General features: G+C 48.2%; 1 protein-coding gene across 15 annotated transcripts in view; it reads right to left on the bottom strand.

Annotated features, from left to right (window-relative positions):
* The window catches only part of ZMYM4 (zinc finger MYM-type containing 4), a 1943772-nt gene that overhangs the window by 807518 nt on the left and 1112319 nt on the right, over nucleotides 1-23935 (bottom strand). For all 15 annotated transcript variants that reach the window (XM_069622579.1, XM_069622582.1, XM_069622583.1 and 12 more), the window contains one exon: nucleotides 20796-20937. In XM_069622579.1, coding sequence (XP_069478680.1) covers nucleotides 20796-20937 — 142 coding nt within the window. The remainder of the gene's footprint in view (nucleotides 1-20795; nucleotides 20938-23935) is intronic.

The raw sequence follows: 23935 nt of genomic DNA, 5'->3' as shown, positions 1-23935 counted from the left end.
TGCTAGCCAAACAAGGCTCTTCGTGAAACAAGGTGGGCCCAGCAGTGCTAATGGCAAGTGAAGTGGGTAAAGACCGGTACTCGCTAGGATTCGGCACTTTTGATGTCGAATTACGAACACTGCACTCACCTTTGTTGCACACGGCCGCGTCAATTTCGATGTCGATAACGTTACTGATCATGCTGGCATTTACAAGGCTACATTGTCGTTGCTGTAAGAGGAGCTTCTGGCGTGTTAGAGGTCCCGACACCTGCATATCTTCTCACTCACCATGGATGTGGCTCTTCGTCAGACTCCGTCTTGGATGACAGGGTCAGGGAATGAAATGTCGGCTCTCACACGGGCTTGGGTACCGGCTATACGTTTGGGGGCCGGGTGTTTTCCATCAACCAGCCGAAAATAGTGCTGTCCAAACGCCCTTCACTCCACAACGGACTTAAAGGTTCACTGCCACCAGCCATTGAAGGTAAGCTTGTCACTGTAACAGAATTGTTAGTTTCAATGTGAAAGGGCCAACCTCGTCGGCTGGGGACGCCCGCGGGGGGTGACGAGGGGTTGTCTGCTGTGTCATTGCCGCCATCGCCCGTCGCTGTATCCTCTCTGGGATCCGGCAAGGGGGATGAGGGGTCCACCGGTCTCGCAGGCACGAAGGGCGGAGCGGAGTGGACTCTCCTCCGCTTGTTCTGAGGGCTTCCCGACGGGCCTGGTTCTGGCTCCTCCGTCGGGGTGCATGGTAATCTCGTCCTTATCTCGGTACATAAGGATTGGATTGCCAACAAAATGGCCGCCGAGCTATCCTGGGGCTCGGGCAATGGCTGCGACGGACGGGATGGCCGCTCCACTGGGCCCTGTTCATCGTCATCGTCGCTATCTTCGATCACGTCAGCAGGGACCGTCCCCTGGGATCGAACCTTTGCGAACTTCTCGTTGAGGCCTTTGGACCCTTCGTTGAGGCCCTTCTCGGTCTCCACCAGTTCCTCCTCAGAGGTTGATTCTGAGTCTGTAATGGCCACCGCCCCCCCCCCTCTTTTTCAGCCGGGGGCTTCACGGGGGTCTTAGCGATGGGCTGGAAAGAGGATTACCTCCGCGGCGGCAAGGATACTCTGGGCCCAGAGGCCGTTTCCACTGGCGTAGTCTCAGCCAGCTCTACCAGAGCCGCAGCGACCACTTCGGTAGAGGCCTTAGCCGGGTGGATCAAAGCCCTCACCACCTTAGGTGCATCCGGGGCCTTCGCCTTGGGGGGGGGAGGGTCAGCGCCTCGCTCCCACTTCGAGATCGACCGGGTCCGCTCCAGCGGCCTACCCGGGTTCTCAGACTTCCTCTTCCCCGAACCAGAGCGCTGGCTCGTGGTCGAACGTGCCGGGGAAGCAGCGCCCTGCTTGGCAACCGAAGAGCCCGACCTTTCGGCGCTCCCGGTGCCCGCAGAGTCGCGGTGCTTGGCCTTCTGTTGGGCCCCCGTCACCGGGGCGCCCTCAAAGGACTTAGAAGCCCGCTCAGACTTCTTCTTCGCCTTCTCACCTGCTGTGCCCTTCTCCAGCCAGGAGGGGAGGCGGGAACGACGATATTGTTTGGTACGTTCCGAAAGGTTCTTGCAGAACGCACAGTCCTTCTCCACGTGCGTCTTTCTTGTCCCCATGGAGGCAATAGAGACATTGCGAATGCTCGTCCTCCTTGAAAACGTTATATAATCCGCATCCAGGGCAGTTCCTGAACAGCTTGGATCCGGGCGTCAAGCTCCCCTTGTCCTGGGCCATGTCCGTTGAGGTGGGCCGCAGATCTTCCGGAATCCTCCAAGAAGTGTAAACTCGACAAAAACTTCACCCTTGAGGGGCGTAGAAGAATTCCGAAACGGGTCCCCGTTATCGGAAGTAGAAACGGTGGAGCTTGAGGCTCGATTAAACCGTAAAATGAGAAATTCTCCTGAAAAAACGTGAAAACGCAGTAAAAAACTCAAGAGCTAAACACGAGAACTCCCAACACTTGAGCGTGCGGTAAAAATCTGAGGATGGCTGCCAGAGGAGGGGCTTAGGGAGAGGGCAGTCATTGGCTGGGGGCAGTATGACCCAGAGATCAGTGATTGGTTACTACTAAGAAAGACAGATCAGAAACAAAACTGATACTGATTTTTTCTTTACCGAGGCTTCCCGGCCTGATGGGGAATATTCATGAGCATGTGAATCCATGCCAGACCCCATGCTGGAGAATGTACTGTATCATCTTCGCCTGTCCTTGTATTTGCAACTCTCTGTAACCATTGCTGATCCTAAAGACAAAGCGCCCAGTTACCCCAGGGTTCGGCTGCGCTTAACAAATTAAACTAAACTTCCCGACTGGCTACATATTGAGGGATCTGAGAAAGCAGGTTGTGAGCCCTCTCGTTGGAGGGGAAGACGAGGCTGTCTTTTGTCCGGATTAGAGCCCCTAGAAATTGCTTGACTGGGGGTCTAAGCTGGATTTCTACTCGTTGATGGAGAATCCCAGATTGAGCAGGTCGTCTATTGTCTTCTGAGTATTCAATAGGCATGTTTCGTAAGAGTCCCCTGTTATGAGCCAGTCGTCGAGGTAAGGGTAAACCGGGAGAGATAGCCTGCGCAGGTGTGCTGCCGCTACTGCCAGTACCTTTGTAAACACCTTTGGCGCTGAAGCAATGCCGAAGGGGAGGACTTTGAATTGATAGTGCTTGTCCTCTACCACGAATCTTAGATATTTTCTGTGCGCTGGCCACATTGAAATATGAAAGTATGCATCTTTCATGTCCAGTGTTGCCATGTAATCCCCCCGCTTCAACAGTGGGATTACTTCTTGCAGAGTTACCATACAAAACCTTTGAGGTTTGACAAATTTGTTTGCTGGGCGGAAGTCTAGTACAGGGCACATGGTGAGGTCCTTTTTGGGTACAAGTACGTACACTGAATACATCGGGGGGAGGGGGGATTGGGCGAATTCCACAGTACCCGTGGGCGACCGCCTTTAAAACCCACTGGTCGGATGTAACTCCCTCCCATGCTGAAAGGAAAGATAAGCACCCCCCGACTGAGGGGACCTCAATCCGTAGGCCATTTCTGACCCGAGGCTGTGGCTCTCCTAGAGTTGGTGCCTCTGCCTCTACCCTTCCCACGCCGCTGACCCCCAGGTGGATAGTTGGCGGGGGTGCTGATGTCTGCCCTGAGTTCCAGTTGTTTCCCTGTGTTGTACATATTCTGTGAGGAACGGGATTTGCCTCAAAAGGACCGACGGGAACCGCTTCCCCTCTGGGGGGAGGGCTTCTCAGTGATTTGTTGAAGAGACTTAAGAGTCTCATGCTCTTTTTTGGCAGTCTCTAGAGCCTGCTTTACCAAAGAGGTTTTATTCCTCAATAGGATTATTTATAAGGGCCGTTTGGGTTTCCGGCTTGAAGCCCGAGTTTCAGAGCAAAGCGTGCCTTTTGAGCAGGGTGCCCTGAGCTAGGGACCTTCCTGCCGTCTCTGCAATATCCAGGGTGTTTATTACATTTGTGTTGACTTACCTGCCCTCGGCCACGATAGCGAGCAATTTAGTTATTGCGGGTTCAGGCACCTCCTGGAGACCTTGTATAAGGTTCCACTACACATCAGCATAACTGGCAAGACACGTGGTGTTTGCTATACGCGTGGTCTAGGCAGCTGCCGTGGGAATACGTTTACCCAAGGCATATAATCTTTTTGACTCCTTATCGGGCGTTGCCTCTCCCGTAGCAAGGGGTATTCCCGCCCATTTCCGGGTGGTGGTAACCACTAGGGAATTACAGTGGAGTGCCTTTTAATATATTGAGGGTCAGAAGGCGAAGGGCGAAATAATTTCTCCACCCATGGGTTTACTGCCCTGATCTGGGCTGGTGTGACAAGAGAAGGAGCCATCTACTTTTAATAGAGTTTAGGAGAGGAATGGCTTGACTGGAGGGTTTTTCTTTCCTTAAGAATGTCCTCCAGGAAATCTTGTTCAGGTACAGCTTTTTGGGTGGCGATCTGAATGTAATCGGCTGTCTTTCTTAAGATGGCATTAAAGGCCATTTGATCGTCTATTGGTGAAGCCTGGTGGGCCAGGGTGGAAGGAGGGGAGTCCGCACACAGGACATCCGTGTCCTGATTGTGAGTAGCGAGTGCCCATGGCTCCGTCTCAACTTGATGAGTGTCCCCCCAGTGGTCTGTGGCATCCGCCTGGTCATCTGCAGTAAAGTCCTGTAGGAAGGTAGTATCTTCTTCCTCATCATAAATGTCTTGATGTGTGTCCATTTGAATTTCATCTTCAGGGTGGATAGAAGTGAAATGGTCCCAAGAAGATTCTAAATTTCCAGAAAACCGTAAAGTTGACACAGCAAGAGGATCCTCCCGAGGTCTCTTGGGTGTAGGGTGCTCTGAAAGTGACAATCCTTTCCAAACAGTCCATGCACCCTTCAAATTTTTCCCTGGTCCATTTAGACAAACCAGAAGGTGCAAAAGGTGGAAAATCTTCATTTTCTTGCCTTTGGCGCCGCAATTTATTACCGATAGTGCTAGACAAAGGCTCTCGACTATGTTCATAGTCTTCTCGAGCATCGGGTTGCTTTGGCGCATCTTTAGACGTGTCTGTGGCACGCTCCTTGCCTAAAGAGTCGACGAAACGCATCAACCCAACTGCTGAAGTAATCCTCGCAATGCTTTCGTCGATGTTCGGCGAATAGGGGCGCGCTGTACGACTAGGAGGCCTAGCGGTAGATTTTTCGCCTACCGATTCACTAGGACGACTAGTGGTAGATTTATGTACTACCGAGGCCCTAGGGGGTGTCGGAGCGTCAGTTGGGCGCACTTCGCCGGCCAAATGTGATTTTGAGGTAGTGCCCTTAAGTTTCGAAGGCCCAGTCGCGAGCCACTGCTGCGGATGAGGGGGAAGGATGTTGATCTTCAAGATCAGAGGATTCTGTCGAAATGTTTCGGCTGTCCTGTTGGCGCTTTCACCAGTTTCGTCGAAACCATCTAGTCCAGGGGAAGGGGTTGTGCGATTAGTGAGTTTGTACGCCCCTGTCACCGAGTTTGGTCCCCGTAGCGTGACTTGCGTGAGGCCTGGAGGCGTTGGGGACGGGTGTGGCAGACTTAGAAGGTCGATGGCATCCGATACAGATGCTTGGTCATCACTAGTTCCCCCATCACTTTCAGCGAGTGCGGCAAGAAGATCCAGCCCGCGACATGCCGTAGGAGGTCCACCGTTTAACGCAGAGCTCCTTAAATGTTTTAGGTCGAAGGAGTCTACAAGCCGCGCACCGCGCTTCGTTGTGGTCAATGGGCCGACTATTACACTCATCATGCTCGTCTTTCCACGGGTATCAACCCTGCCAGAGGGGCAAAACCTAAATGGTGTCCTTTCCATAGCGAAAGGTAATGGAGATGATGACCAGAATTAGAGGGTAAAGAGGCTGAAATAGGAGAGACATAGCGAAAGATATGACCATCCCAACCCCACTCTCCCTACTGTGTAGGCCGGCCAGAGGGCTCGGCCACATGGATGACTCTGCCGCCGGATGTTAGGCGTCGAGGTCCACCGCCGTCGAAAGTTCCTGCAGTCTTCGACGTAGTATTTGAAGCACCGTCGAAGTGACTTTAGTGGAAATAACCGACAGAGTTAACAGCCAATAGCATTGGCCAACTAGTACTCCGGGACCACAACTCCCAGAAGCACCGGCGCACTCCTCAGGGAAACGCCAGGCGCTTCAGTGCCGGCGCTTCAGAAGCATAGCCGGTCTTGCGCCGGACCTCGCCATCCACGGCGTCGGCACACAACACGCTGCCCGAAAGCCCACAGAACACAAACAGGTACCATGGGCCTGCTACCGCTAGACCTACTGATCTGAGAACTACACAAACACCAATGCACAAACTTAGCAAAAGTAGCTAGTGAAGCAACTTTAGACAGAACTAGTCAAGAACAAAACTCTGCAAAGGAAGCCCTCGCAATCGAAAGACAAAAAAAAAAGAAAGGCAACTCTCTAATGCGCCACAATTAAACAAACAGAATGTTCATTCTACATTGGACCTAAAGATCAGTTTACTAAATACACGCTCACACACAATGTGTATGCATCTCAAACACCTTCCCAAAGACAACAGTAGCTTAAACATAATTGTAGTCTACAGGCCGCCCTCATCAAAACCGGATTTGAATGAAGAAATAACTCATTACTTAAACATGCTTAAAGGGCCCAACACTGCAGCACTACTGTTGGCAAGGAGACCCTAGAGACAAGGCAGCCATTAAATTAGAGAAACTCTTTAATAACAGACTATAAAGTAGCAAATCTCGAACCCACCATGGATAACGGACATTTATTGGACTGGGTTGTTACTAACAACCTCTCTTCTCACAAAATTTCAAAACCAACACATGCATATGGTCCGACCACTACAGCGTCACTTTCTACATCTCACTGCCTATGCCAAAACCCCAATCTTCCAATTAAAGTAACTCAGCAGAACTTTAAAAACAACATAGAGCAACTTAAACATTGCCCAAACAATGTCGAAACCCTTGAAAGAAAGGAAGACTCATGTGAGTCCCTACTGACAAACCTTTGTATGGGAGGACAGGTCAAAGACGACCTCCCCTGCAGTCCCCTCCTTGGGATGTCTATGGCTCGTCAGGGGACCCCCTGCCACCAAGGCCCAGGTGGTGGGTGGACCACTGGCCGACACATTGACCAAACATACTGTATTAGGCTAGGCCCCGGAAACCATTTTGAAAACCAGAATGCCATCTTAAGACATGATTCCTCGTGCGCTGCAGCACAGCCCCCATCTTCAGAGTCCTTGCCTACCCCTGTTGCCTCCGCTCCCTGAAATCCGCTGAAAGCCTGTTCCCACGAGCAGTCGGACATGAGCTAGTGTTAGAGTAAACACTATCTTTCACCTTCTGCAGTGCATCATTATCCTCAGCGTGACCCAGACAGCGGGGCTGGCTTGGAAAATAACTGTAAACTGTCCGCGATGAAACAAAAGCCTTAAATCCCACACAAAGAAACTGCTTTTTTATATATATATATATATATATATATATATATATATATATATATATATATATATATATATATATATATATATATATATATATATATGATACATTACTCACCGTAATCGTATTTCTGATGCTTGTATCTGCTTAGATTCACATGCTGTGCATAGGCCGACATCTAGTGGAAGCTGCGGAGTATTACAGTTTGTTTTTCGAAAGTCGAAAATGGGCGTCGACACAGGGCGTGCCAGTAATACTATCCCTAGTGTGACGTCCACTGTACCCATGATCCCTCACGCGTCTAGGATCCCCAGATTGTGTTTTTCCTGACATGAGGTAGCATGAGGAGTAGCGTGAGTACAGATAGTCCAAGCAGATAGACAGAAAGGTAAGACTACAAGCAACCATGCGCCTTCTCTCGGAGGGGAGGAAGGGTGGGTCGCATGTGAATCTAAGCAGATACAAGCATCAGAAATACGATTACGGTGAGTAATGTATCCCTTCTGAGGCTTGTGGAATCTGCTTAGATCACATGCTGTGCATAGATTAGCGAGCAGTACCAGAAGAAGGAGGTGGGATGTGAGAAGGGTCATGAGCAAACAGGTGTCTTAGAACCGCTTGTCCCACTTGTGTATCTGTCTTGGAATGAGTGTCAATGCAGTAATGCTGAGTAAAAGTGTGAATAGAGCTCCAAGTAGCTGCTTTGCAAATGGTGTCGAGGGGAACATTTGCAATGAAAGCCAGAGTGGCCCCAATGCCTCTAGTAGAGTGGGCCCTTGGCGTACAAGGCAGAGTCTTTTCAGAAAGAGTAACACAGCTGTATACAGTTGATAATCCACTTTGAGATAGCGCCCTTAGAGACGCGATCCCCCTCTCTGCCTGTAGCTACGGAGACAAACAGTTGATCTGTTTTCCTTAGCGGTCTGGTTTTATTTACATAGTATAGGACCGCCCTACGCACATCTAGGGTGTGTAGTTTCACCTCAGCCGAGCTTTGTGGGTTTTGGAAGAAAGCCGGAAGCTCGATGGACTGGTTTACATGGAACTTGGATATGAATTTTGGTGAGAACCTAGGGTGTGTGCGTAAAACCAGTTTGTCCTTGTGGATAGTAAAGAAAGGATCTTGCACTGACAGAGCCTGAATTTCACTGATCCTTCTTATGGAGGTAATGGCTACTAAGAAGGCCGTTTTATAAGTCAGGTGTTTGAGACTACTTTTATGCATGGGTTCGAAGGGGGGTCCCATGAGCTTAGATAGCACCACGTTGAGGTCCCATCCTGGCGGTGGGTTCGAAATAGGAGGGTGAAGTCTCTTTACTCCTTCCATGAAGGCTTTAACCACTGGTACTTTCCACCACGAGACCTTGTTATGGGATGTGGTGTAAGCCGAGAGGGCTGCCAGGTGTACCTTCAGAGAGTTAAAAACCAACCCTGCATCCAGCAGGTGGAGCATGTATGTTACAACGTTGGAAGGAGTGCAATCAACTGGGTTGATTTGTTTATTCTGGCACCAGATAACGAATCTTTTCCACTTGTCAAAGTAACAGTGCCTTGTATTTGGTTTCCTGGACTCTTTTAGAATGTCCATACACCTCTGTGGTAATTTGAGATGTCCAAACTCTATGACTTCAGGAGCCATGCTGCTAGGTTCATAGAGTTGGGTTCCTGATGCACTGTTTGACCTTGTTGCTGGGACAGAAGGTTGTACCAGGCTGGGAGTCTGATGGGCTCGCACACCGCCATCCTGCGTAGGTGTGGAAACCATGGTTGTCTCGCCCACATGGGAGCAACTAGGATGAGCGTCATCGATTCCTTGTTCATCTTGTACACCACCTTCCTGATGAGAGGAGTTGGTGGAAAAGCGTACGCAAACATCCCTGACCAGTTCATCCACAGGGCATTCCCCTGGGAGTCCGGTTGGGGGAACCTGGATGCAAATCCTGGGCATTGTTTGTTTTCGCTTGTGGCGAACAGGTCTATAGTGGGGAAACCCCACTGAGAGAAGAGATCTTCTACTACGTCTCTGTGAAGGACCCATTCGTGTTCTTCTGGGAGGGAGTCTCTGCTTAGAGCATCCGCTAGGGAATTGAGCTCTCCTGGAACATGTTGCGATGACAGGAAGATGTTCCGTCTGAGTGCCCATATCCATATTTTCTGGGCAAGCTTGGACAGATTTGGCGAACGAGTCCCTCCTTGCTTTTTCAGATAGAACATGGCTGACGTGCTGTCCGTCCTGATCTGCACCGACAAGTTCAGTAGATGGGGCTCGAACGCCTGCAGCGCTCGGAATACTGCCAGAAGCTCTAGCAGATTGATGTGGTTCTTGGCTACTGAGTGAGACCAGAGACCATGAGCTGTGTGGTGGAGATGGTGAGCTCCCCACCCAGTCAGGCATGCATCTGTAGTCACCACTGCCTGTACTTCGGGATCGTAAAAGGGTTTCCCCTTTGCGAGATTCTCTCTTGTCCACCAGTGTAGGTTCTGTACGAGTGTTGGCGAAACGACCACTAGATCGTCCCACTGACCACTTGCCTGAGACCACTGTTTCGCCAACCATTCCTGCATGGGACGCATGCGCAGACGCGCGTGGGGGACCAGGTAAATGCATGACGCCATCATGCCCAGTAACCGCATAGCTTTGCGTACTGTTATCTGTTGACCTGACTGATAATGCGGAATTTGCAGAAGTATATTCCGAATTCTTTCTTCCGACGGGAAGGTCAATCCTTTCTGAGTATCTAGGATAGCTCCTAGAAACTGTTTTGAGGTGCTTGGCACCAGACTTGACTTTTTCTCGTTGATGGAGAAGCCTAATTCGTGGAGGAGGTCGATAGTCCTCTGAATGTTTGACCTGCAGATTCCTGGGGTTTCCCCCGTTATGAGCCAGTCGTCCAGATAAGGGTACACTGGGATTGCCTCCCTGCGTAGGTGTGCAGCTGCCACCGCCAGTACCTTGGTGAATACCCTTGGTGCTGAAGCTATCCCGAAGGGCAGTACCTTGAATTGGTAGTGGCGACTGTCCACCTTGAAGCGCAAGTATTTTCTGTGCGCCGGGAGCATGGAAATATGAAAATAGGCATCTTTCATATCCAAGGTTGCCATGTAATCCCCCTTTTTTAGGAGTGGGATTACCTCTTGTAGCGTGGTCATACGGAATTTTTGGGGCTTGACATACTTGTTGGCAGGCCGTAAGTCCAAAACTGGGCGCATTGTTAAATCTTTCGTTGGCACAAGGAAGTAAGTTGAATAGATACCCTTGTTTACCTGGTGTCCCGGGACGAGTTCTATCGCGTCCTTTTCTAGCAGAATGGCGATCTCCCCGAGGAGGATCTTCTGATGTTGTAAAGAGTGGACCTTTTGTCTTGGAGGATGGTTTAGGGGACGTTGCAGTAGTTCTATACAGTACCCATTGGATACCGTTGACAGCACCCATCTGTCGGATGTTATCCCTTCCCATGCCTGGGTGAAGCTGGATATTCGTCCCCCTACTGGGGTTGCATGGGAAGGGACCCTGAACTGAGCGTCACTGCTTTGGTGGAGGCGTGCTGCCTCCTTTACTGGGGCTGCCTCTGCCTCTACCACGTCCTCTTCTACTAGCCCTACCATACCCCTGGGTAGACTGTTTTGAGTTGGTGTTCCACTGTGTACCCTGGTTGTGGGAATAGCTATTTCCTCTATTGGAATTTTGGCCGCGGGGGCGACGAAAATTGCCGTTCCCTCTTTGGTTCGGTGGTTTGGTAGTTAACTGGCCAAGGGATTTGAGGGTGTCGAATTCTTCCTTAGCGTTTTTTAGAGCGTCCTCGACTGCCTTCCCAAACAGGAGATCACTCTCCACTGGTTTGTCTAAGAGTGCAGCTTGTGTTTCTGCTTTGAATCCCGACTGCCTCAACCAAGCATGTCTTTTGATGACAGTCCCCTCTGCTATAAGTCTACCCGCATTGTCTGCGGCGTCCAGAGTTGCCTTTAAAGTGCAGCCTGAGACGTTTCTTCCCTCTGCACAAATGCGAGCTAGCTGGCTCTTAAGGGGTTCGGGAGCAGAATCTATTAGTGCTGCCACTTCTTCCCACTGATGACAGTTGTAGCTAGCCAACAGTGTGGTGGAATTCGCGATTCTGGCTTGGTAGGCTGCCGTGGAAGCTACTTTCCTGCCAAAACCATAAAGTTTCTTACTTTCCTTGTCCGGGGGAGCCTCAGAGGAAGATAATGGGGTACCAGCTCTCTTGCGGGTGTTGGTTACGACTAGAGAGTCTGGCTTAAGTTGACCTCTAATATATAGAGGGTCTGACTGGGCTGCTTTAAACAGCTTCTCCACCCTCGGGTTCACAGGTCTTGTCAGGTTTGGGTTGACAAGGGATGGTGCTATTCTGCGTTGAATAGATTTCAGGATGGGAATGGTCTGGGCTACTGGCTTCCTTTCCCCTATTAGTTCCTCCGCAAAGTCCCTCTCTTCCTGGACACCTTGTGTGTCTATGTGGAAGTGGTTAGCTGCCCGAAAGAGCAGTTCATTCAGGAGGGGCTGATTATCTATTGGGGAATCAGACACTGGGGCTTCCCTTTCGACTGGTGAGTCCATTCGGAAAATATCTGGGCTATTTTCTGGCTCATCCTCGTCTTCGTCTTCCCCGTAATAATCTGACCCTGCGAGATCTTCTGGCGTGTCAATTTCCTGACCCTCTATAAGGGAAGAGTTTCCTTGGTCTGTAGGGAAGAGGCAAGAATAGGGTTGGACCTCGAAGGGGTCTGAAGACCTAAATGGTGTCTCGACCCGGGGTCTTTTATTTGAAGGGATAGGGTCCCTTGAACCTGAGGGAGAATCTTCCTGAGGGTTTAAAGCTAGGAGTTGTTCAGGGTGTCTTTCGAAGAAATTTGCCAAGGAAGACATCCTTGACATTACTCTGTCAATGTCCTCGCATGACCAGAGTTTGGAGCTTGGGGTGACCTTGCTGGAACTTCCTATGGACTGGCCCTGAGAAGATTTGGACGGGGAAGTCAGTTCTTTTGTTGTGGAGGATTGCAAGGGTTGTTTCCTTTGCTGCTTACCCCCCTCCCCGTGGGTGGAAGTGTGTTTACCATTTCCCTTATCTTTCGTCGCCTGGCGTCGAGGATCGGAGGTGGAATCCCTGTCTTTCGAACTAGCCTTCGAAACTGGGCCCTCCTTACTCCCAAGTGATGTACCCTTTTCCTGGGGTGCAGGCTGGGGATGGAAGTCGTGTTCGTCTCCGGACGATTGATCTTCCGTGATGTTAATGGTCGAGGCACTATGTGCAAGTGTGGAGGCTTGCCTGACGTCGTGCGGCGACCTCGACCGGGACCGCCCAGAGGACGTCCTTTCGGACCGCTCCTTCTGTGCCTCTTTCCGAGGTTTCGACGACGTCGAATCTCGGGTGGATTTTTTGTGTTTAGCGTGTGTATGTGTAACGCTTTTGTCGCCGGGGGACTTCCCCATAGTCGCCGGGACGGACGACCTTCCGAGGCCGGGGATGTGCGTTCGGCTGTCTTTCGACGCCTTGGTGCCCTCGCCGTCCGAAAGTTCGGCGTCGCTGCCGTCGCTGAAGGTACCCTCCGCCTCCATAGCTGCTAGCTTGGCGTGGTGGGCCCAACGCTTGGTGGAGCGGTCCTTAAGAGTTTTGGGCTTAAACCTACTACAGGCCCTGCAACCCGCCTCGGGGTGGTCTCTGGGTAGGCAAAGGTTGCACGTAGCGTGCTCATCTACCCAAGGGTATTTCTTATTACACTTGGGGCAAAACTGAAAGGGCGTACCCTCCATACGTGCCTGTGGGCAGCGGGCAAGTGTGTGTAGGTAATAAGGTGTCTATATGATTATATATATATAGCCGAGTGTGGAAGTGTACCACCCCCCACTCTCCCTACTTGTAGGGCGGAGGCCAGCGGCCCAGGCCCGAGCCGAGGCGGAAGCCTCAAGGCCCAATCCGTCGGGTATTCGACGTTGATCTCCTCCCCGGTTCGGCGTCGAGATGTTGATCGACGAAAGGTTGACAAAACGGGGCAAATTAGAATTAATTTAGAGTGAAAATATGGCAAAGCCAGGGAACTCCGATGAAGTGCTTCCGACCAGAATGGCGGAAAAAAACAATCTGGGGATCCTAGACGCGTGAGGGATCATGGGTACAGTGGACGTCACACTAGGGATAGTATTACTGGCACGCCCTGTGTCGACGCCCATTTTCGACTTTCGAAAAACAAACTGTAATACTCCGCAGCTTCCACTAGATGTCGGCCTATGCACAGCATGTGATCTAAGCAGATTCCACAAGCCTCAGAAATATATATATATATATATATATATATATATATATATATATCAATCACATTCCAATGGTATTCTGCACGACCCCCGTGCCAAAAGTCTACAAACACTGTTCAAACTGCAGAATGTGTCATTGTGTGACCACATGGTCACGATACTCAACCCCCTCAGTATGCGCACACACTCAGGGCCCCTGGCCTCCTACTATGTGCTTCTCTAGGGGTAATGTAAAGAGAGTGATACCGAGTCCTTATGCCATTACTACCCTGATGCTGCTAGAGTGCAAAGGAACACAAGCGTGACAGTATTGTGAGCTCTTGTAAATTGTTTAATGAGATACATAGAATGCCATCCAATGTGAATGTACGAGTTTAACATGTATTCCTGCTGTCAACCGTATTGGTCTGTTGCTCCTGCGTGCTCCACCAACCCTAATGCTACCTCACGTATCATGTTTACAATATGATGCTAGCGCTGTTAATCTTGCAAATACTTACCCTGTAGAGACTAATAGAACTGTTAATATAGTTAACGTGTTATGAAATGACTGTGTACTGATGTAAAGACTATAGACGTGTAACCCTTTAGCCATTTTACATTATACGAATCCCTTCGTTTTCAATACAATTTGCAGCTTGCAAGAAGACCATCATTGTGGGCATATCCAAGGCCACCTCCCCTCCCTTCTCATTGAAGCCTGCCAGAGAAAGCAAAGGCCCGAGCTACACTGCCTCACCTCCGCCAATTCGGCTGGAGCCGCTTCAGGCATTCATGATTCCCCCGCAGCTCACATGGCCACAAACAGCCACCTGAATTATTTACAGCTCAGCAGCAAAATTCCACAACCCACCAGGTCACCCCAAATTAATGACGCTTGTAAAAGAAGACACCTAATATTGCACCAACATTGTTGAAAAGCATCCGTCTTGACTTCTAACGAGACCCAAAGCTCGGACAGCTTACCCCGTGGCCTATGATACCTAGTCAACAGGTTAACAGCAACCCTGTATTGATGCATCGCCACAGTACCCCATCTAATGCGCATTCCTCCTGTGTTGTATTAACCTGTAGAATAACCTATTGTAGGATTTACAGGGCAACTGACATTGCAGCATTGAATGAATGGGGTGTGCCTGGCCCTTAGGGCAGAAAGCCAAGAAAGACTACTATCAATGACACTGACCACGCCTGACGGGACAGCGCCTCCCGAATGAGCCCAGCTGACCTGCCCACCCCACGTAGGCACCCGGCGGTGTCCACCAACCACAGAGCGACGCATCACAGCTGCACATATAGTTAGTCGACGCCACCCAATCCCCATGTACATGTGCCCCCTATAGTGTGTAGGTGCCTATGACACTTTGTAAATATAAACGCCTGTCTTTGCGATTGTCAGACAGAGCGCTCTCAGAGTTTGCAGAGTTCTTTGCATGCCCTATTTTGACTTAGATAAAGCTTCCCTTAAGCTCACCCGCACTTGGTCCTAGCCTTATTTACATTCGTGGGAAGAGTCCATTCTTGCCTCTCACTGCGGGTAGGGTCGTGCTATCTGGGGACACTCGCCTTCACCTTCTATGCCACCTTCAGAAATTGGCGGATCAGGAGGCCCCACCAATAACAAAGACCATCAGATCCAACATTAAAAAACAATGGTTCACGAGAGAACTCCTTGAACAAAAAAAAGAAAAAAGGCAACAACAAAAAAACACCCCAGCGAAAAAGACACTATGGAAAGACCGTGAGAAAACCTATAAAAACATGATAACAGATGCCAAGAAAAACATCTACAACGAACAAATAACCTCTGTAGCTAACTCCACCAGCAAACTATTCAATATCCCGAAATCAGTCGAGAAACCTAAGGAAATTTACCCCCCTTTCTCACCCTCTCAGGAAGAATGCGATACTACACAGATCACCTTCTTTAATAAAATTGCTAAATCCAGGGACATCATAGCCATGTCCCAAGCTACAAGAAAGGCACCTGCAGCATTGCCTGTTGAGGAAATAATCCACTCCTCAGCTCCTTTCAAGTTCGCACAAATCACCATTGGCAACATGACGAAAGTGTTGGCCACTATGAAACCTACTACTTGCACCGAAAACATTCTTCCACCCAAGATAATCCTTGACAACCCCAACATCTTCACTCCAATCCGGATCAAAGTAATCAACACCTCTTTCAGAGACCAAAAAGTGCCAGAAAGTATAAAAAGGGTCAGAGTAACACCATTAGTTAAGAAACCAAACCTGGACCAGAGGGACCCTAACCTTCGACCAATTACCAAGTGCAATTTTATTCTCAAGATCATGGACAGGATTGCTGCAATGCAGCTCCAAGCCCATGTGGAAGAAGCCGAGTCCTTGCAACACCAACAATCGGGCTTCCACCATAGCACAGACCAAAATGCTTAGCATCATAGACAAGGGGAAAGCCGGCCTTCTTATCTTACTAGACTTGAGCGCTGCTTTCGACCTGCTCGACCACAACTTACTTAAAACATCCCTAAAAAAAAACTGCAAACTGCTCAGACGAGGATGGATAATGTCCTTTCTTAAAAATAGGATGTCCATAGTTCACTGGGGGGGGACACATTCTCCCTGGAAAAAGAGATCACATGTGGCGTACCACACGGGGCCAGCATGTCCCCACTCCTTTTCAATCTGTATCTGAGATACCTCTGCCTAATTCTTAACACCACTCTTTTCACCAATTACGCTGACGACACTCAGCTGGTGATCAAATGCGTGGGGATCATCAGAAAGACAGCAAGCAACTTTCCATGGTCTACAACAGTGTAGAACAATGGATGGACAAAAACTGGATTGGTCTAAATGGCAAAAAAAACAAGCTTATAGTATTCAGATCACCCTGAGCCAGAATGAAGCTAGACACATCCTACAGCTCATTTAAGATACTAGAGACCCCAATTCAAGTCCTGGGTAAGGTTAAAACCCTTGGCATGATGCTGGAAGCATCCCTGGGGTCCGAAGCACAAGCCCAATACATTAAAAAAAAATAAACGTGCTCATACCACCCGACAGCTAAAAGCCAAAATACCTTATCTGTCAGAAGACAACTGTGCAACCATTGCAAGGGCTATTTTATCACGACTTGACTACGGCAATGCACTTATTTTAGGATCCAACAACCAATGTTTACACGGCTACCAAGTCATCCAAAACAATGTTGTAAGAATTATTTTAAAAAAAGACCAGAACCCAACACATCAGTGAAGCCCGGAAAGACCTCCACTGGTTAAAAGTTGAAGATAGGGTCCAATTCAAGGCTCCGACATTGGTGCACAGATGCATCTTTGGAAAGACCCCGGCATACCTAAAATCCAAACTAGTCTTATATGTGCCCAACAGAAACCTGAGATCGGCCAATCTAGGTATGATAGCAGTGGCCATTCACAAGTGCAAAAATGGAGCAGGCAAATCCTTCCCAGTCTTAGCCACCGTCTTATGGAACAACCTCCCCACACATACGGATGGAAGCAAACTACTTGCACTTCCGCAAATTATTGAATACCCACATCTTCAACTAAGACTTTCTAGTTCTCGCCCCTGCTCTCAGCTGTCGTCTCTTGTCTCGTGCCTTTGATGTTCACATGTTGTCTTTCCGTGTTCATGTCTCTGCGCCCCGAAGCTTGCGAGCTACGGGTCCATTACAAAACAACCAATAAATAAATAAAAGTCGGTAAACAAGGATAAACAATGTCTCTTATGAAGAGCTCCGCATTGAGGCGACCAGTTATCTGGGTGGAAAAAACCAATCCGAGGGACCTCGGTGAGTGAGGGATTTTGGGTACACTACACGTCACGATAGGGATAGTGTTACATATATGCCTATGCTGACCCCCCTTCCCCTTTCGGTCCCCGAAAGACAAGATGCAATACTCTGCGGTTACCACTGGATGTCGGGCCATATGCACAGCATGCGATTCTAAGCAGATTAACAAGCATCAGAATTGTATATTACATCCTTGGGTTTTACTCACTTAGTATAACTGTTTCATCACAAAAGTAGTTATAGGTTTTTAGTGCACCTAGAAGAACAAGTTACTCTCTTACCCGGTAACGTTCTTTCGATGGGATGGTCCGACGACGTATTCCATATCTATGACAGGTCAAGTCCACAGCTGTGCTGCTTCGGAAAATCTTTGGCGTCTGCGTCCTGCGTCAATGACGTCAATGCGCCGTCCCCGAGGACCTCCTCCGACGGCCGACGTCACCCGATGTGATAAGTAGGACGCACGACGCCCATAGCCTCAATTATAGTTTATTCCCAGAACGTGTGCCACCAGTTTTCTGCCAGTCAGACACACAAGGCCTTGCGGAACGCAAGCTGCAATCGCAAAAGAAATTCTGCAGCGGGGAAGGCAGGGAGGGAGCGATATGGAATACGTCGTCGGACCATCCAATCGAAAGAACGTTACCAGGTAAGAGAGTAACTTGTTCTTCGAGGGGATTGGGTCCTCCGACGTATTCCATATCTATGACAGACTCCCAAAGCAGTATCAAGCAAGTAGGTGGGAAAGAATTTAGAATACAAATTTAGCATGCCCAATCAAATTGCGGAATAGAGAACTGCCAGATCTTGCCCTCTGATGGAATAGAGGGAATAGTGACGTGCAAAAGTATGTAATGAAACCCAGGTGGCTGCATCACAGATGTGACGGCAGATATGAGGCACCAGAGGCAGGCGTCGTGCGAGTCCGTGACCGACATCTTGGACCCACAGTCCCCGCAGTTCTTGAAGCCCAGACACGGGGTCGAAGATGAAAAAGACATCGCCACAAACAGGTCTTCACACCAACCGAACAGGTTCAAGGAACCGAGAAAGAAAACAGCAACTCCAACGAGTCGAGGCGTACCGAGATTCACGAAGCGAACACGTTCGCGGAAAAAACGGAACTGAGGCTATGGGCGTCGTGCGTCCTACTTATCACATCGGGTGACGTCGGCCGTCGGAGGAGGTCCTCGGGGATGGCGCATCGACGCAGGAGCCAAAGATTTTCCGAAGCAGCACAGCTGTGGACATTACCTGTCATAGATATGGAATACGTCGGAGGACCCAATCCCCTCGAATAAGTATTACACTATTCACCAAAAGTATATTGTCCAGTTGACTGATTAAGTGGTTTGTACTGAGAATCATTATAAAGCTGTAAGGGTCTACTGCCCTTGGATTAATGAATGTAATTGTAAAAAGTAACCATTGGATTTTACTCCCCAAGAATAGGTGTGACCTATACTGAATGTGTATGAAAAGGTTTTGACTTCCCTAGAACTACTTTTAGTTCAAATAAGGTCTATACTTGGGTCTGTGCACCTTCAGGTATAGTGTTGCTTTTATAAATTGCGATTTCATATAATGTGTTTGTACTTACTTACCCCTTAGATTTATCTAGGCCTACCTGTATTTAAACAAATCCTTTATTTTTACAATACAAAATGTTTCAATGTTTCTTTGGATCTTTTTTATTACAATTTCATGTTTACTGATTCTACAGCCCTCTCTCTCTTCTAAGATAAGCCTGGCTGCTCTGTCTATGCTACCATGAACTCGGGTGGTACAGCCTTACACCAAGAGTGGAGTCTTGTACTGCCTCAGTTGAATGGTTTTACTAAGCCCTTAGTTGGACTTCAGAAAAACATGTCCTAACAGTGGGCACGAGGATCAGGTACTTTGTTTCGCCATAAAGACCTTAATACAGTGCGGAGGAGAGTCGAAGAGATCTTGCCAACGACTCAGGTGGTTCGCAATACCCGGGAAACAAGCACTGCATAGGCAAACAGGAGCCCCACAGATGGGAATGGCCCAAACACTCAAGCAGAGACTATGGGTGACTTAAGAAAACTTCATTCTATAGCAGGAACAAAAAACAATTATCAGCGACATACGCGTGTATGACAGTGAGGTAGGCTAGTGTGCAGCAAAAGAAAACTACTTGTGGAAAGTAGCGACAAAATAAAAAACTCCAAGGCGTCAGTAGTAAAAAGGACTAGTGTGTGAGGAATGAGGGCAACATTAGCATGGGTGGGCATACCCAGCAGGCCCTGTGTGCCTTCATTTAAAGGTTTTATTCCAGTGCGAAAAAGGCTCCAGTCCAGTCCCTGTGGGACGAGGTATCTCATCAGTAGGGAGGAAAGGTACAGGAGAGTAACGTATATAACAGGAGCATTCTTCCAGACAGCCATCTGTCAATACAATGTAGCCTAAGAAAACAACAGGTTTAGTGGGCCCTGTTCCTAGGTGTGGTGTTCCTCTGGTGAGACTATCGCAGAGCTACTTACACTTAGTCTGACGGAGGAATTTTCCACAGGAATCAATCATGTCTTTAACTATGTAAGATTGTTGTACAGTAGTTAGTATAACAAGTGCATCAGTTGCTTTAGATTTTTAACAGTTAAATGAATCTGGTGTGCCAGAGTGTACCCCAGTTTCACTTGTGAAGCATTTCCTCTGTTCTCATGAAAGTACATTTGTGGCAATGTCTGCCACAAAGACTGGCTTCAAGGAATACAAAAGGTGTGCTTTAATGTGTCCTCAGGATTAAAATATGTTTATAATACAGCAATTTTGATTGCATGACCTTTTGAAAATGAAAAGCAATTGATTGGCTTCCTGTCACCAGATTTAGATTTGATCATTTGCACCGATCGCTACTTGTGCGCACAACTAGCGAACTGAGCACCGATTTACACAGAGCAAGGCAGGGTCGGCCTTAGGGGTAGCAGCGCCCTGGGCGAATTTTTTTTAAACCTGTTACATTAGCACAATCTCTAATGGAGCACAATCAGTTTTTCATAAAAGAATGATATTATTCATCAACAGAAACTGGTAAACAGTGCTTTCTTTGGTAAAGTTGGAGCCATGTGAAATTGCTCGGAAGTTTGAATCGGATGGAGGAGCCACAGAACCCCTGCAGCTGCCTTCTATATGATCGCCACAAGAGGGTTTCGAAAACCGGCCCTTATTTGATACGTGGTGAATTAGAAATCAGTTAAAAATCTTAGCAGCTGCACCAAAGGCACCTTTGCCAAATAAGCGCAGGGTTGGCCTCCGAGTCACTGTGGTCGCACTGAAATGGGAAGTGCTGAGCTAAAACAGGACACATCGGATTCATGCTTCAAAGAAAACAAATGCATGCATCTAAAAAGAAAGTACTTTGAAATGGTAAAACCTGTTTTCATTGAAAGTATTCCAAGACCGTGGCCAGGGACAAAGCGTGTTTACAAGTAATTAATGGCTATCTTAGGACAGAGAAGCAAGTCATCACAACAAACAGGACATTATCAATTCTAATCAACAGCAAGTATTTGAGATTTCTGACTAAACAAAAAAATAAAACCGATTTCCATTTGTGCCCATGCCACAACAAGAATCACCTCGATTAGACAGCAAAGCTGGCAGTGCATATTGCACAAATATATTTTAGGCAAATACTATTCTGATATTGGTACAAGAGGTCGAGGACAGGATAAAACAAATGCACTACGGTTAGAAGAGCAGCATTTTTACCTGTTTGACATTCCTTGTGTTGCGTATGAGGTTTGCAGGACGTGGCTTTCGTCTGAGTGATGGGTTTGCAGAGCAGCGCTTTGTTCTTGAGAAGTCTAGGTGGGTGTGGAGGTAGTTTCAGAGCGTCAGTCTGCGTACTAGCCTGTTTAAAAAGATTAGAAATCCAGTAAGAATGACCTGCAGTGTCAACTAAAGAATTGGTGTGGCTAAATGTAGACATCCCCATGGAAAGAAGTCGGCTGTTCAAACAGCTAGGAGAAGCAAGCTACCCACCCATAAGTATAGTTCTCCAGCATTACCTGTTAGGCAAGTTTTCCTAAAGTCTACCAACAGGTGAGACTCAAAACTATGCCTATGTATACAGCCCCGTTATGAGGAGGATGTGAGCTGTAAGTAAGTGCAATTAACCCAATAAATACATCAGCCCAAAGAAACTCTCACACTTGTAGTTATAATAGAATATACATGTATTTTATATACACAAGGCAAAGATAAATAATATTTAGACTAACCACAAATAGGAAACATAAGCAACACTTTTTCAGGTGACTGCTTCAATAGTAGTGGCTTTCACCGGCAATTAACACAGTTAAATGACAGTTCCATTCAATAGTAAAGTTCGTTTGTAAGGAAAAGTTTATTCAGCACTAGCAGCAGCAATGTACTAATTTCTAATACTTTTCAATGATTCTAATACTTTAACAGTCCATTCCCCGACTAGTTAAGAGTTCTTCAAAGTCAGTTGAGGAGGGTGCAAAAGTCATGTAACAGCAGAAAAGCAAGGCTCCACAGTTACTTTCAAGTAGGATGCTTTAGTGGAAAAAAAGTTAGTGACCGTGGAAAGCACGCCCTATGGAAGCACAAGCTGCTAGACCTGGGAAAGGGGTATCATTGAATACCCAACCTCTGAATATAGCACTCCAGTGACAAGAGAGTGACAAATCGACTTGAGGAAAGTACTACCTTGAGACCCACAGTAACTTAGGAGTATTCAAGAAAATGCAGCAGAATTCTTTATTGTGGTGCACCGATGGATGCCGTCTCTTGTTTCCTTGGTCTGGTGATGAAAGGAGAGACTTTGGAAAGGATGTTGCAGAGAAAGGACCCTCAGCAAGGAATTTTTCGGACTCATGTTGGTCTGACATTTTGGCACCTTTTTACAAGCTCCAATAGTCAACGGTTACCCCCTGCTCGATCCGCCGATTCTGCAGTCCTGCACTCTGGTGAGGGGACTTTGAGAGGGGGATCCTGCCTCTTGAGGTCCAACTGGAGCTCACCAAAGTTCTGGGAGGATTCGCGCACTGGAAGACAATGCACTGCAATTGGGATCGAGGACCCCTTGTATTGGCGGTTTGCAGCCCTGGAAGGTCAAAGCACGTCAGGTATGGCTCGTTCTGCAGCTCATCCTATGGCTAGTAGGTCCCACCAGCCAAAGGGAAGGAGTTGTTGATTCGGAGCTCATCCGTCGATTAGAAAATGGGGTCAGGAGAGCAGTTGCCTCGTTGCGGTTACTGGAAGGGTTTGCCACCGTCTCTGGTCATCTTCTGCTTCGGATCTTCCAGTGGTCGGATTGCCTCAGGAACCTCACCTTTTATCAGGATTTCCCATTAATTCCTCTGCAAAGTCTCCATAGAGTTTACGGAAAAAAGGGGTGCGGGGGGGGGGGGGGTGTCCAATCAGCCCCCCTGTAGGAATTGGTCCCATTCAAGCACACCAGCAGTCAAAAAAAGTCGAGGGAGTTTCGGTCTCCTCCCCTGCTTCCTGTCCTCGCAGACACTTAAGAGCCTTGGTGGGCTACACAAAGTATTCCTGCCAAAGACAAAACTAACATTCAGACCTCCCCTCTCCCAAGGGCTAACAAAGGAAAATCATACAAGAAATTGCAAAAAAAAGAAGCCACCATGTTAGAATAAAGGTGTTCCTCCTGTGCATAACTGCAGCTGTGAATACAACCTGCGGTAGAAAAATGCACAAAAGTCGGTAGAACAAGTCCACTGCCACCAGCCATAACTATAGGCTTGTCACTGTAATGAAAAGTTACAGGTGCAGAGAGAAGAACTAGTTACTTACCCATGGTAAAGTTCTTTCGACTGGATGTTCGTTCCACATGTTCCTATTTATTTATTTTTGGCATTTATAGCAGCGCACCAAACAAAAAAGGGAGGGAGGCTAAAAAGGACAATCAAGTAGGTATGTAGTCTGGCAAAGCCACTCCTCATGGAATGGGAGCTACATCATGTATACATAAATCAAAACAAGTTACTTGCAATACTTAAAAGTTCAGCAGGAATCAGAGGAATCATACAAGGACAAGGCTGTAATTGTCAAGTTGAGTGTGTTACAGGCACATATCATGGCAGCGTCAGGCTGGAGGAGTCAAACAGGTGGGTATGGAAGGTCAAAAATAGGTAGGTTGCGGTCAATACACATGCAACGTGAGACTGGGGGACAAAGTCTAAGTTGCTGGTAAATACAGAACTCAGCACAGGGCTAGAAAGGCAGTGAGTACGTTGTGGGCCAAGACACATTACCTGTCAAGTCAAATCAGGATAGAAGCAGGCATATTATGAATGCCGCATAAAGCTGGTAGTCCTAGGAAGCAGCGATCTGGGGTTCCTTTTACAGTGGCCAAGGTAGAAAACAGAGTTAGAAGAATGAGCCCTAACCAGCATTAGTGGGACAAAGATCAGTTGCGCAGGAAAGATTAACAGCATAGTGTAAATGGGCGGAGCAGGGATGAGATTACCCAGTGCAGCGGGTGGCGGCAACTACGTTATGAGAGTCTGGGCGCACTCGGGAGGGATATGTTGCACAAAGGCAGACTTAACTGCAGAGCAAGGCAGTGACGGCTGAGGCAACAGTAAATGCCCAGTGTAGGGCCCATCCATGACCCAGGTAGACCAAGACAAGTCGAAGACTTAGGTTGCTGCCTTTGTGTGATGCCAAATCGGCAGGCACTGTGCTTGAATGTGGCTGTAGGGCCAATAGCCTAGTATTGGAGGCTGCAGGTATAGCGTCGGCCATCTTGATCTGGAGACTTACGAATGCGGGCATGTTGAGGAATCTTCTTGAGGAGCCCAAGAGGATCATTCTCCTGAGCAGGGGGCAACGGGAATGACCAAGACAGGTAGAAGTCTTAG

Source organism: Ambystoma mexicanum, chromosome 11 (assembly GCF_040938575.1).
Source record: "Ambystoma mexicanum isolate Mex_15411 chromosome 11, UKY_AmexF1_1, whole genome shotgun sequence".
NCBI classification, from domain to species: domain Eukaryota; kingdom Metazoa; phylum Chordata; class Amphibia; order Caudata; family Ambystomatidae; genus Ambystoma; species Ambystoma mexicanum.
This window is presented reverse-complemented; position numbering and strand designations above follow the sequence as displayed.